Below are 12,942 nucleotides of genomic sequence, written 5' to 3' on the forward strand. Positions count from 1 at the left end.
GTTTCTGGGTGGGCTCAGTGGTCCAGTAGAAATACATGAGACATGCTCTCCTCCAGCAAGCATCCCACCCGCACGGTCCACTGCTCTCTCCGAAAAGGCAACAGGTAGGGTATCAACTATTTGTCTGAATGATGTCTATGAAGTCTGCATGATTTACTTTGTCAGTGTGACTGCGATATGGGGTACATATACTTCTCGCAATTCTTGACAAATCTGCATTGGGAATTTAATGTATATAATAAAGATAAACATAAGATGAAGCTAAGCAACAAGAAAAATTACTATCTTGTAGATAGTAGGGTGAGGAGAAATTTATTTGTAACATTTTAAGACCTTACAGTGGATTTGAAGTTCCTTTTAATTCAAATAAAATCAATAAATAAGTAGCATGAACACTGAAAAAGTACAAATTTAAATGAAACAATATTAACAAACAATTAGAAATGAAATTTTTGATTGCTAATCTATGTAATACAAAATTTGTTACTGTGACATTTCCATGTACTTCTGGAGGCTCTTTGATTTATTACAATACTTGTGCCATATAATGACATGTAGTATTATTTTTCACTGCTGTCTTCCTTATAATTCAACAAACATGAAGCCAACCCTTTAGGACAAAGGCATGTATTCCTCCAGTGACTTCTACCTTGACAACTACAGTACAGAGCACCCATCTTTCCAACATGAATCTACTGTGTCATCAAATTCAGATGGATCGAGTATTTTCATGCTCTCCCCTAAAGACACAGGGAGCAACAGGATTCCACCGGAGAGTGCTTGTTACAGCAGCAACGACACTGGCTCGAGTATGATCAGTTCAAGCCAGGTGGGGCTCAACAGCAAAGCATCAAGAGACGGCCCCGTTAGACCTCTGTCCACAAGAAGTCACCGGTCCGCTGCAGTCGAGTCTTGTGGTCCCAGTGACTGGACCCTGAACAGTGGCCATCAAGCAAAGCGTGCCAGAGTGGAAAATATCATCAAAGGCATGACGGGCTCCCCTAGTTTGCATTTCACAGATGCGGCCACAGCAGCATGTGAGCATGAGGAATCAGACAGCATGCAGGAAAACAAAAGGACACAAGAACTGCCTCTCCATCGGGACCACATGCAAAGAAGCGGTGCTGGTAGCACCAGCCGCAGGAGTCAAGAGAACCAGACAATAAAGAAGCAGCTTCAAAGTAGGCATCAGCCATTTCGACGACTTCGGACAAGGTTTAGCCATGCAGATGGAGCAAATGAAACTGAGAGAGTCAGCAGGCAAGGTTTTGCTGAAGACGACTATCCCACCTGGAGTGATTCTCCTAACACATCTCTAAGTGATGCATTCACAGATCCAAACGAGTGTGAGAGTGCCTCATGTAAGAAATACCAAGGGTGGAAAAAAGTGAAGCTGATGAACTATTTCCAATCTACACCTTACAAAATTAAATTGATGGCAGATATTTTGAAATATGAATTGTCAAGAGCTGTCAGTCTTAGTGTTGATTCCATTTTCAAAAGCATGCCGCTTTTACAGGGGCCGCCAAATGAGGAAGGGAGAGGAGAAACTGATATGTCTCTTCTTAATCTTCAGCAGCAGTCGTCCATTTGTAAAGATAATAAACCAGGAATTTCATGTTGTGAGAGAGCAGAGGTGCAAGTCCCCGATGTTCAAACTGAAGCGCTCTCTTTGGTTCTACAAAAGCCTCCGCTGGCCAGATGCAGCACAGTTAACATCCAGCCCAAAACAAGAGCTCACCAGTGTTCCAAGCCTCCTTTCAGTCATTACTTTGCTCTTCATGAAGATCATGCATCGGAAAACAATGGTGCCCATCAAATCACCACTACATGTTTGCCAGATGTACACTCTGGAGTTGGTCAAGCGAAGTTGGAGACATTTGATGTGTCTTGGAACGCAGTCAAAGTGAGGTCCAAGGTCAACTCCAGATCTGTCAGAAGCCCCCAGACTCATCCTGTATCAGTGGATCCAACACTTTTAGAAGCCCTGTGTCTCCCTCATGTCAAGATTGAGTCTGACGTTCAGCAGAGTGTGATGAAGAATAACTTCTACATGCTGAATGTATCCTTTGGAAGTTTTCCAAAATGTTATAGAAAATGCCAATATTTTACTGCTTAATTCAAGTATTTTCTGTCATCTGTACCTTTAAAGGTTTGTGTTCGTTCACAACAGCAGGTAGGACTAAATGGCTTCTCATTATCAGAAAATGTCTGCCCTTTCTTTCATAAAAAGTAATTGTTGCTTTTTACACAATTGTCTTTAGAGGCCAGTACCAATATATCTTACAAGAAACCCTCTACCTCTGTTTCTTTGAGGTTCAAGTGCCAAATAACAACCCGGTCTGTGCCCACAAACCTTGTCATCGCCACCAGGTGCCTGGTACAAAATGAGCCTGTTCATCAACAACAATTTTTTGCTTTCTTTCTAAACAGGGCAATAACTTTGCAACTTAGCATGCCTTACAGACTCCAATAACGGCTTCCTTTGATCTGGTGACCTCTGAAGAAAATTGCAATCTGTCCTTCTACCCTGGGCAATAATGATGATGCCTGGGGAGAAAATGTTCCACAAGAATGCTTGACTTTTTTTTCCCTTTGGTAAAGAAAAACCATGCAGCTTCATATGTGTAAGATGTGTATTGTATCCTTAATACTTGTGTATTTAGGAGGGTCTGACCACAAACCATCTGAAGAAAGCAAAGCTCATGTTCTTCTACACTCGCTACCCCAGCTCACTTGTGCTGAAAACCTTTTTCGATGATGTGCAGGTAAGGAACAATAATACAGAGATGCAACAATATTGTTGTGTACATGAGACATCTTAAATAAGAAAACCTCCACATGCTACAGAGCATGGAATAATGATTCATGCTGATTAGTTATGACACTATGATTTTATAGCATTGATCAAAATCTTTGAAAAATTACTCCGCTTATATTACTAGTGAAAAAAAGCATTATTAAATTTACACCATTTCAAGTATTGCATTTCTGTTAAACACAAAACATAAGAATGACAATACAATGATGTGGCCAAACATACTTTATTATTTACATTTTAATACATTTAAACAATCTGATGCTGTAAATAATTTTTTGTAAGCACATTTTTATGTCACATACACAAAAAACATCAAATATGGAGTGTTGTTACCTTCAGATGCACTGCATCAGCACACTTACCCTTCTCCGCTTCATTCCCAGTTCACGCGATGTATCACCTCCCAGCTCATCAAGTGGTTCAGTAACTTCAGAGAGTTCTACTACATCCAGATGGAGAAATTCGCCCGGCATGCCATCATGGAGGGAGTGGCTGATGTGCGGGATCTGACTGTGGGAAGAGAATCAGAACTTTTTAGAGCTCTCAACATGCACTATAACAAATCCAGTGACTTCCAGGTGAAGTATAATCCAACCTGTAATTCTTGTAGCTTATATAACGAATGTACAAATAGAGTTGCAGCCCCTTTTACACACACACACACACACACACACACCTTCTACTCTAACCTGTCTGCCTCTCATTATCCACATTTCCGCTTTTGTGACTGGTATTTATTTAGTTATGGAAATAAATAGGAGATGGAGGCTTCATACAGAAAGTAAACATCTTTATTATTTTGCCTACATGCAGTTCCAAGATGACATAGTCAATAGAAATTGTGCTGTACTTATTAGCCAGTGTTTTACATATATAAGGGTTTCATTCCTGTTCTAAAAGCATTGAATCACCTGTCACCTGTGGCTATAAATGTGTTGGCCCATATGCACCAAAAGCCTTCTTGCTTCTCAGTGAGGTGTGTGGTATACTTCAACCAGTCACACATTCTCATGTTAACCTTTCACAACTCCAGCAAATGACAAGTTAATGAGCCTCTGTATTAGTGGACACTAGATAATTGTAATCTGATGCAATTCCTCAAAAGACCTGCAGAGGTAGAACTGTTCATGCTGACACACAGGATGTCATGCACATGGAGGCGGTGTGAAATTATTAAGGATTGTAATGTCATAGAGCCATTTCCCATATAAACTCGTCCATCCATCAAATACAGTTTTAGTGTACATACTGAACTGTTGATGTGCACATTCACCACCACTCAGTCAGTCAACACACTGAACAGTGCATGTGTGCATTTCCCACCATTATCTGTTACATAGTATGAACAAGAATGTAAACCTGAGACACTTTACAAAGAGGGCACAGAATGAATGGGTGTAAATATGAACAATTACAATGAGCAAATTGTCAAAAAAACCTCTTGGGTATCGTAGCAGAATATAGACAGTCACAACAATAGTTAGCAAAAGCAGTTTGTCTTAAAAGCCGTTTGCTGTTGTTCCTGATGTTTGGCATTTGACAGTACTGAGCTGTGTCAGCAAAATCAATGCATTCAAAGGATATTCATAGTATAAAATCCATGTTCAAATGGAAAGAAAGCCTAAGAGGATCATGCAATAAGATCATCCACATCTATGAGTAGGCCATGATACCATTTTAACTTTTGCTTAAATAGCTCCTCAGTTATTACTTCCAAGATATTAATAATTGAATTAATTAATTAATTCAAAGATACTGGAATAAAAACGTCATTTCATTTGCATTTTTTTTTCAGTTGAAGGGAGCAGTCTTGCTCAAAAAGTCGCCTAATGATGCAATATGCTAATTTGCATACCAATTATCATTTGTATATAAAGACATGCTACATGGAAGCTTACTGATGAATAAAATTAGAAAGTACTATTTTGTTAACGAAAGCCAGACCATAGAGGGAGAAACCTTTGGCTGTGCGATCACAAACTACTTACATAGAAAAGAGAGTCTATCTATGAGCATATTTATAAAACTGAAACGAGAGCGAGAGAAAGAAAGAGTTTCTACAGCCAATATAGGTGTATTCTTTTTTTCTAGCATACTGCAGTGAAGGCTTTCAGTTTCAGTATAATCCAGTGTATAAGACTACTTTAAGGGCATACCAAATGTATGTTCTTTTGTGTTTATCAGCCAAAAGATGCACGATATGGAAGATAGAATCACTCTGGCCTAAACAATTATGATTTAAACCCAGATTCAAAGTAACTAATTATTTTCATATTTCCTGAAATGTTAACTTTTCATAGAGCAAGGCTATCTGGATGTATTGTATGTATATCAGCCTGTCGCTGACATACATACAATACAGCCATCGCTCTCATTCCCCTCAAGATCTTTAGTCTCACTGCTTCCCTGCTGGGGGAATGATGAGTTCAGTGCAGAGGCAGAGTCTGAGAGGCATGATTTAAATGATTAAGCAGCTGAAGACTGAAAGAGCTGCAGCACCTTACCTGGCTGCTTATGCTCATAGCAGGCATTCCTAGCCAGTTTTAGCCCATACCCAAAATAAATAATGGAGCTGTGAGTCTGTTGGAACATTTAGTTCAGCTGTTTGGATTCTGCCACACTCATTTGACTGAAAAGCCTCTCTGCTTCAGCATCAGAGTGTGGGAGAGAGGGGACAGAAACTGCAGCAGTGGCAGACTCCTCAGTGGGGGTTCAAGCTGGCTGCATTTTGTGCTGCTTCACCTCAGTCCAGACAAGTGTTTGCCACTGTTTTCAGATTTAAAAGAGGTGAATAATCCTCCACCCGCTTGTTTGCTCAAGAGATGATGTTCACACATTTCTTCTGCATATAGGCTAAGCTGCATGTTTGTAGCCAAAGTGTGGCTTGGAGATTTTGTGGATGACTGTACATGGAACATAAAACAACTGTCGTGCCACGGTGCTTGCTTGTCTTGGTGAGGGTGAGGTATAATTTCACCTGCAAGCTGTAGGGAATAACACTCACCACATGTGGACACACTTCTGCAATTCTGTGCACCCGACATGAGAGATACAGTACATTGTGTTCCACTGCCATGTGGATAATCTTTTTTTTTTTTTTTTTTTAAATGCACACCTATTAAGGAAATACAGATCTGCTTTTGACCTTCCATCCCCTTCCTTGAATAACATCAAGCCTATAAGTGGAGAGGACATGTCCTTTCTCCTCTCTAAAACACTGTACAGAAGTACTTTGACAATAATAAAAAAAAAAAAAATCCCCAACACTGTCTTCTCAGGGATGTATTTTAATTATCATCTGATGCAGCAGGTTTCAAATGATCTAAGGTCCAGTTTATGATTACCTGACTCATCTTTCTGCCCCTGGAGCCAGCGCCAGTCAGCGTTTGAGCTAGCATCAGGCAACAATTACCAGCAGTGTTGAAGCCAATGTGGAAGCGCCTTGAAGTGCAGCTGTGTCTAATGGCCACTAGGTGTAGCTGCAGAACACAGATGGAATGTGTGGAAGTCAATGGAAAAAAATCTTTTTTTTTTTTATTTTATTTTGGATTTTGGTGTTGGCCACTACTTGTTCAGAGTTCAGATGTTCAGAGTAGGTACATCATTACAGACCACAAAGAGAATCCTCATCAGTAGGGTTGGGTACCGAAAAGTGGTGCAAATAGGCACCGGTTCCGATGTAAACGGTAGTAACGAGACCAAATAAGAACGGAGATTTCGGTGCCTCATTCCGGTGCCGCCCACTGGTGTTCTGGCGTCAACTTGCAGTTGTTGAACGTGATGTCAGTGCCGCTACTCCGCACACTTGTTGATCAGAACTGATAGTGAGAAGATCAATAAAGACGCCGAAGGCAAAATGCTCCAAGGTTTGGCTACATTTCCCGTTTAAGGAGGATGCAGACTCTGCGCCATGCAACAGATGCCTTAAAGCAATGTCATGCAAGGGAGGTAACACGTCGAATTTAATGAAACATCTGGCACACATGGAGTTTATTTAAAAGCCGAACAATGCACCGTGTTTGATTCTGACGTAGATTCTTGAATCTACATCAGCGGTCCCCAACCACTGGTCTGCGGATCGATACCGGGCCACGAGACATTCCTGACCGGGCCGTGCAGTCCGACTGTAACCCTCCACCCCCCGCGGATGCGCACAAATGGCACGAGTTTATTATTATTAGGGCCCTAGCCCCTACCAGGGAGAGGGCTCTATTGTTATTGTACTTAAATATTTAAATAATATAAATACAAGTAACATATGTTAAGTTAATATTGTGTTCAATTTGGCCCTGGAAATAAAAGGGTATTGTTTCTTGACAAAGTGTGTGCGTTTTCGTTTTTTTTAAGTACCGGTTTGAGAACCGTTTAAGTACTGGAACCGTTTAAAAAATACCGAGTAGGCACCGGTATCGGATAAAACCCAACCGATACCCAACCCTACTCATCAGTAAGCTCTATGCTAAGGGAAAGTTCTGTTTGTATGACTCCAGCGTTTCTTCTGATTTTCATAACAAAGGCAGCTATGCTTATCAATGTTTGAAACCCCAGGATACACAAGGCCAGTAGCATCTCTGTGGTAATGTGATCAGACCGGGGATTCCACCTCAGCTTTAGAATAATGTTCGAAAGATACAGAATATTTTTCTTGGCAGCAATGAACCATCGAACTATTTGAACATCAACATGGTGGGGACAAGTGAAACTCTTGACACTTCTGTAACCTGGCAATATGGTTTTGTATACTGTTCACCAGCTCCAACAGTGAATTTAATCCAATAATACCAGTCAGGTAGCAATGCCATTTCTATGGACTTTTGGTGTTGTAGTAATCCATCACTTCACAGACAACTGAAGTTTGATTCAGAGTATTAGGAAAAAGATGTAACTAGTTAGGCACTATTTTCACTATGACTACTGATTTCATCCGAGTGTCACTTGAGCATAAGTGCCTCTGCTGTTTCTACTTGTTACTTACCTTAAATGAATATGCACAGTTCTGAATATCAGAGATATGCTCTTAATTACACTTTGCTGTATATATAGAATATGGATAGCTACTTTAAATGGCCTTGAGTTTTTTTTGTTCTATGAATCAACAGGTTCCAGACAGATTCATTGAAGTTGCCGAGATCACACTCAGAGAATTTTACATTGCCATTTCAATGGGCAAAGACCGTGATCCGTCCTGGAAGAAGGCCATCTACAAGGTGATATGTAAACTGGACAGTGACATACCAGCTGAATTCAAAAGTCACCACTGTGGATGAGTCACACGCAAGGTATTTTATGTTCATCATGCATGAGAGAGGGTGCAACTATAGTGGCCAGTATTGTCCAGCTGCTTTATTATTTCTTGTGGATTATGAAAATAAACAATATCTTAACTGAAAATTAAGGAGCCCATTTCCCAACATGTGGTATATTGGACAAGTAAGCTCCTACTTGTAATATTCCAAATCATTCCGGTATCCAGTGTATAAAACGACAGCATTTCTATTTGTCATACTAGTGTTAATGCCTGTGTTGACTGAAATGACAAACAAAAGAATGTATTTTTGCTATATCTGCCAAAATAACATAGCAAAAATACACAATCTGCACGTAAACAAGTTACTGATTAGTCTTGAAGACACAAAGTGTAGTACAGAGAAACATTCTGGATTTTTATGAGCATGTATTTTTCAGTAAACACACAATAAACAAGTCTACACCACATTGGAAAAATATTTTTTAATATTCAGCAGTTTTCTTCTCACTGTTCAATATTTAAATATGTATGTGACACACATGACCAATGTTAATGGATACATAATGGATACAAATTTCAAAATGAATAATTTCATCTGTGGAAGTTCCACTAGGCACTTAGAAAGTCTAGTGGGATGAGATAGTTGCTCTTTCTCCATACTTACCATGAAGATCCAGCTGCCCCCTTTTGAAATGTCACAGATCGCCACCAAGAGGAAAATCACACATGGTTTTCATTTGCAGTGGTGTGCTCAAATGACTCCTTTCCTTGTCTTCAGTGACTCCAGTAATGCTGTTGATACTCAATGCAGAAATTGATGTGTGTTTCTGGGATCCTTGGTTCTGAAGTAAAAGTACATGTTTTCCTTTTGAAGAGAGAGCACAAGTTTATACAGCCATGTAAAAGGCCAGATGAAGGAAGCAATGTAAGAAATTTCATCTTGTGTTTGTTCATATCCATATTTTGTTCTCCTTGTCTTTGTATGTGCTGATTTCAGGGAGCACTGCTGGTCAAGAGCACTTTCATCAAATTAAGACAATTTTCACTTCGTCACAGTCAACAAATCGGTTGTCCAACACATGGAAACATTTGGAAATTGATCCTAGAAAACGAATTAAACAAAAATTGATGCACAATTACATGTTATTTTTTGTTTTAGAGCAATTATAAGGATTATATTATTAAGATAGGAATATCTTAATTCAGACATTTCAATGTTCAAGACAGGTATTAAAAATAGTTACATGCATATATTAACTTTTATGTTTATACAGTAGAGCTTATTCTGTTGGTGTCGGGGCTTCAGAAACTGTCCTGTCCTCCTGCAGTCATCACTATGGAGCGCTCTGCTTGGACAATGTGTCTTTTTGGTCTCCATATTGAACCACTTTTACACTTTAGCGTTGACATTTCTTATCTTATTTTCTCTAAGAGAAAATAATAAAAGAAATTTGTTACAGCATCTGGCCCCCTGTGTTGTATATTGTTACAATAAACACTCAGTGGGAGGAACTGATTGAAACTGATTCATTTGAATACTTAAATATGATGTGTGCAGTGAGCTTTTTCACTGAACAAACTAACCGTTTGTTCAGTGAAAGAATCTGAAGTGAAGGTACACAGAAAAAAGGAACTGCAACACATTTGCAGCGAGAAAACAGAGCATGACCACAAGCATAGTTGGACAAAAAAGGTGGTTTAACAAGCTGGCTGATGTTAATTAAACATTTTCTTTACACATGTGACATGTGCATCTTCACACTGTCTGGACAATATTTATTCCCTGATAGGGCTTTTTGTAGTTGTTCTGTGTCATGACAATCTTGACTTACAATGTTAAGAAAACACAATTTCATGTGAACATCTCCCAAACACGTAACCCTTCCCACATGCTCCAAACAACTCCCCACAAACACCCACAACTACCAACATTTCATTGTTGATTGCTGCTGGTTAAAATGTTCACACAGTTGAAAAGCCAACCATCAAAAAAGCTGCTTAAAGGATGCTGATTTCTTTTGGCCATTTATGTTTAAATAGTCCGGATTATCTGTGTGTGTTTTTTTTTTTTTTTTTTTTAAATTTCTGAGTTTCATAGGGGAGACAATCTTTTTTATTTGTTTGGGCATTCTTGGATTTGAGATTTTAAGCCTGTAAGAGACAAAGCGGGGGAAGCGCTAGGACAGAAGACGGTGGCTCTTGTATACTGAGCCAGGGAGTCGCCCCTAGCTGTGTCACATGCTGACTGGCTCGTCTCCCAACATGGGCTGAATATGCTGAATCAGATGATACAAGTCCAGTCAACCTTGAACAATTCCATAGAGATCTGAACAAGCAGCTCACTCTGGCCAAAAATGAGGTTTTCTGGGAGTGTGGACACTGTGTCAGGGGCTGCAAAAGCACTGCCCAGTTTAAGGTGCTCAAAAAAAAAAAAAAAGTGGGAAAGAAGATCACACCTTCTGAGAGCTAGTGGCTTTAATGTGTGACACATTTGCTGGAACTGTGATTCTGACTGATTCGGTTGCCCCACCACTAAAGGCTCATTTATACTCCCTTTATATACGAAAACTGACACACCCATTTGAAATGTTAAAAACGGCCCACATGCCTCCATGCGTCCTTTACATTGGTATGGATATTAAGCAATAAATCCACTAGAGGGCAGCTCAGAGTCACAACTTTAAAAGCAAAGTGATGGTGGAGGAGGTCATAATAATGGACCTGCTACAAAGAGACAAAAGAGGCGGCGGCATTATAGACAGCAGTTGTCTGTGAGGTCACTGAATACATCACGACAGGAGGATAGAGAATTTTTTTCTCTTTTATTACCAATGACAGAGACTGACTTCTTTGTGTCTCGTTCATAGACCGGTCTCTCTTGAATCATTGGCTATTCTGCCCCCACGATGTGCGGTGGTACTGCTTCGTTTCGTCTCTATCTGTAAGCTTCATGAAAACGTGCAGAAACACGGACGAGACAAACGAAGGGTATGGACAGAAGGTTCGACCTGCATCCATACTTCACGTTCAGTATAAATGAGCCTTAAGACTGTTGCCGCAGTGTGCATCAACTAACATTACAGTTGGTTACTAATAAAGCCTTATCATGTGGCCAACACTGTCAGAGTGCTATTCAAACAAACAGTCATGGTTTTAATAGGTGCACTGTTATCCTGGAAGACAGCACTTGCCTGTAAGTAATGCATCAAGCCATCTTGATGACAGGATACACTGCATTTACTCCACAGTTCAATGACTGCACATTGCTGTTTGCTTTAATGATACGGTCATGTGCCAGATTAGTCGAGACTCAGAAATACATGTGACTAAAAATATTGTTATATACTGAAAAATAAAGATATTGTTCTGCAAACCTGTACGAGAGTATCCCTGTGGATTTTGGGTTAGATAGCTTTGTAGGCATCTTGTTTAATTTTTGAAAATCTGTGTCATAACTCAATGGGGCTAAAAAGCATGTTTGTGCCATGAAAATTCCCATGTGTGATCATTATTGAAGTAATAATTAACACAGGGATTAGGTTAAAACACAATTTTCCAGTTAACTTTTTTCAGCCCCATTTATTTGCAGTATCATTACTAGCAACTGCCATTTCAGCTTTCTTGCACTAAAACATGCTATTTAAAAAGACCTTTTGGTGGCTCATTGTAAGACTGCAATCAGACAGCCTACTCAAAATGTGAACTTGTCCTTTAAAAAGCTGTATACCCCAAATTAAAAATCAAGTAAGCCTCGCAAAACTGGTAATTTTGTGAAACTTTTATTCTGTTTTTATTCATGAAAGAAGCAACAGTGCTACAGATATACAGTTCACAAAGCATGTAACGTAAAAAACAGCAAAGCAAACACGGGTGAACACAAGAAACACCACTAGAGGATGCACAATATTATTAACAAGCTAAAAATGTCTTTCTAAATATCTAAATGTATTTCTAAAACTGAGAATTGCCTCTCGAAGAGTTCCTGTTTCACCACAAGTGAGGTTCAGTGTCTTCACCACTTGGACACCTGCAGAAAAAAACAATACATTATTATAACTACGCCAGACAGATTTAGGGTTGTGCTGTATCTGAATTTTTAGTGCAAAATAATGATCTTACTCTCACTGTCTCATTACATAAGACAAGGTATATAGTGATTCATTCATAGCATTTCAGCATATATTTATTGTGTATAAGTTTAGAAATATGAGCATATTTTTGTGGGAAATGGCTTGCTAAACAGTCGTGGGATAAGACTGGGACATGACTTTGCCAAATAGGAGCCTATGTCATACAGATTTGAACTAATGAGAGTTAGTTCAATTGAAGTAATGACTGATCTACAAGATACAGTTTCAGCTGAAGACTTATTATCATTGTAATGATAGCACAGGCTGTCACAGGAGACTGTAGCAAATATTTCTCCATTATATCATTAAAAGCGTAGCACTTGACTGTATCTAAATGGCAGAATTCAGCCACTAAAATCAGACACAGATTTGCTTACTCTTGTACTGTTTACCAGCTAACACTAACATCTACAGTAATTCAGCAGACCAACATACATACCTTTCTGATAAAGGGACAAGACAAGGGAAGTAAGATTCTCTTCTCAGAAATACTTAGTACGGTTGAGAGCTCTCTGTGCCAGCTGGCCGCTCTCGTCAGTTATTCTCTCCCAGTCCGTTTGACCCACCACAAAGCCGATGGCGCGCTTTCGATCTGCATCTTTCTGCTCTTCGAGATCAGCCCATCGAACCTTTAACAAGATTGAGAACAACCAGCATTTTGTGTTATGAGCATGAAATGGGCAGATGAACAATGGCTGCAACTAATACATTTTTAATTACTGATTAATCTACTGATTTTTTTT

At 39.5% G+C, this 12,942-nt stretch overlaps 2 protein-coding genes across 4 annotated transcripts in view; one reads left to right on the plus strand and one right to left on the minus strand.

Moving 5' to 3' along the window:
• Nucleotides 1–625: 625 nt before the first annotated feature.
• Nucleotides 626–8,088, plus strand: LOC115355901 (prospero homeobox protein 1-like). The gene is made up of 5 exons (XM_030046824.1): nt 626–1,021; nt 1,067–2,062; nt 2,667–2,768; nt 3,205–3,399; nt 7,921–8,088. The coding sequence occupies exons 1-5, from the start codon at nt 626–628 to the stop codon at nt 8,086–8,088; spliced, it is 1,857 nt and encodes a 618-aa protein (XP_029902684.1).
• Nucleotides 8,089–11,832: 3,744 nt separating this feature from the next.
• ylpm1 (YLP motif containing 1) overlaps nt 11,833–12,942 on the minus strand; it is a 29,729-nt gene continuing 28,619 nt past the window's right edge. For all 3 annotated transcript variants that reach the window (XM_030047351.1, XM_030047350.1, XM_030047348.1), the window contains 2 exons: nt 12,639–12,828; nt 11,833–12,096 (listed from right to left, as the gene is read on the minus strand). In XM_030047351.1, the coding sequence (XP_029903211.1) occupies nt 12,682–12,828 (147 nt within the window). In that variant the 3' untranslated portion in view covers nt 11,833–12,096; nt 12,639–12,681. The remainder of the gene's footprint in view (nt 12,097–12,638; nt 12,829–12,942) is intronic.

This window comes from Myripristis murdjan, chromosome 24 (genome assembly GCF_902150065.1).
Source record: "Myripristis murdjan chromosome 24, fMyrMur1.1, whole genome shotgun sequence".
Lineage (NCBI taxonomy): Eukaryota > Metazoa > Chordata > Actinopteri > Holocentriformes > Holocentridae > Myripristis > Myripristis murdjan.

What these genes read in the sequence shown, in the direction of transcription:
- LOC115355901 (XM_030046824.1), top strand. Translation starts at nt 626, where the DNA reads ATGTATTCCTCCAGTGACTTCTACCTTGACAACTACAGTACAGAGCAC. An exon ending in ATAACTTCTACATGCTGAAT is followed by an intron (nt 2,063 to 2,666) that starts GTATCCTTTGGA and finishes TTGTGTATTTAG; the next exon opens with GAGGGTCTGACCACAAACCA. An exon ending in CCTTTTTCGATGATGTGCAG is followed by an intron (nt 2,769 to 3,204) that starts GTAAGGAACAAT and finishes CTTCATTCCCAG; the next exon opens with TTCACGCGATGTATCACCTC.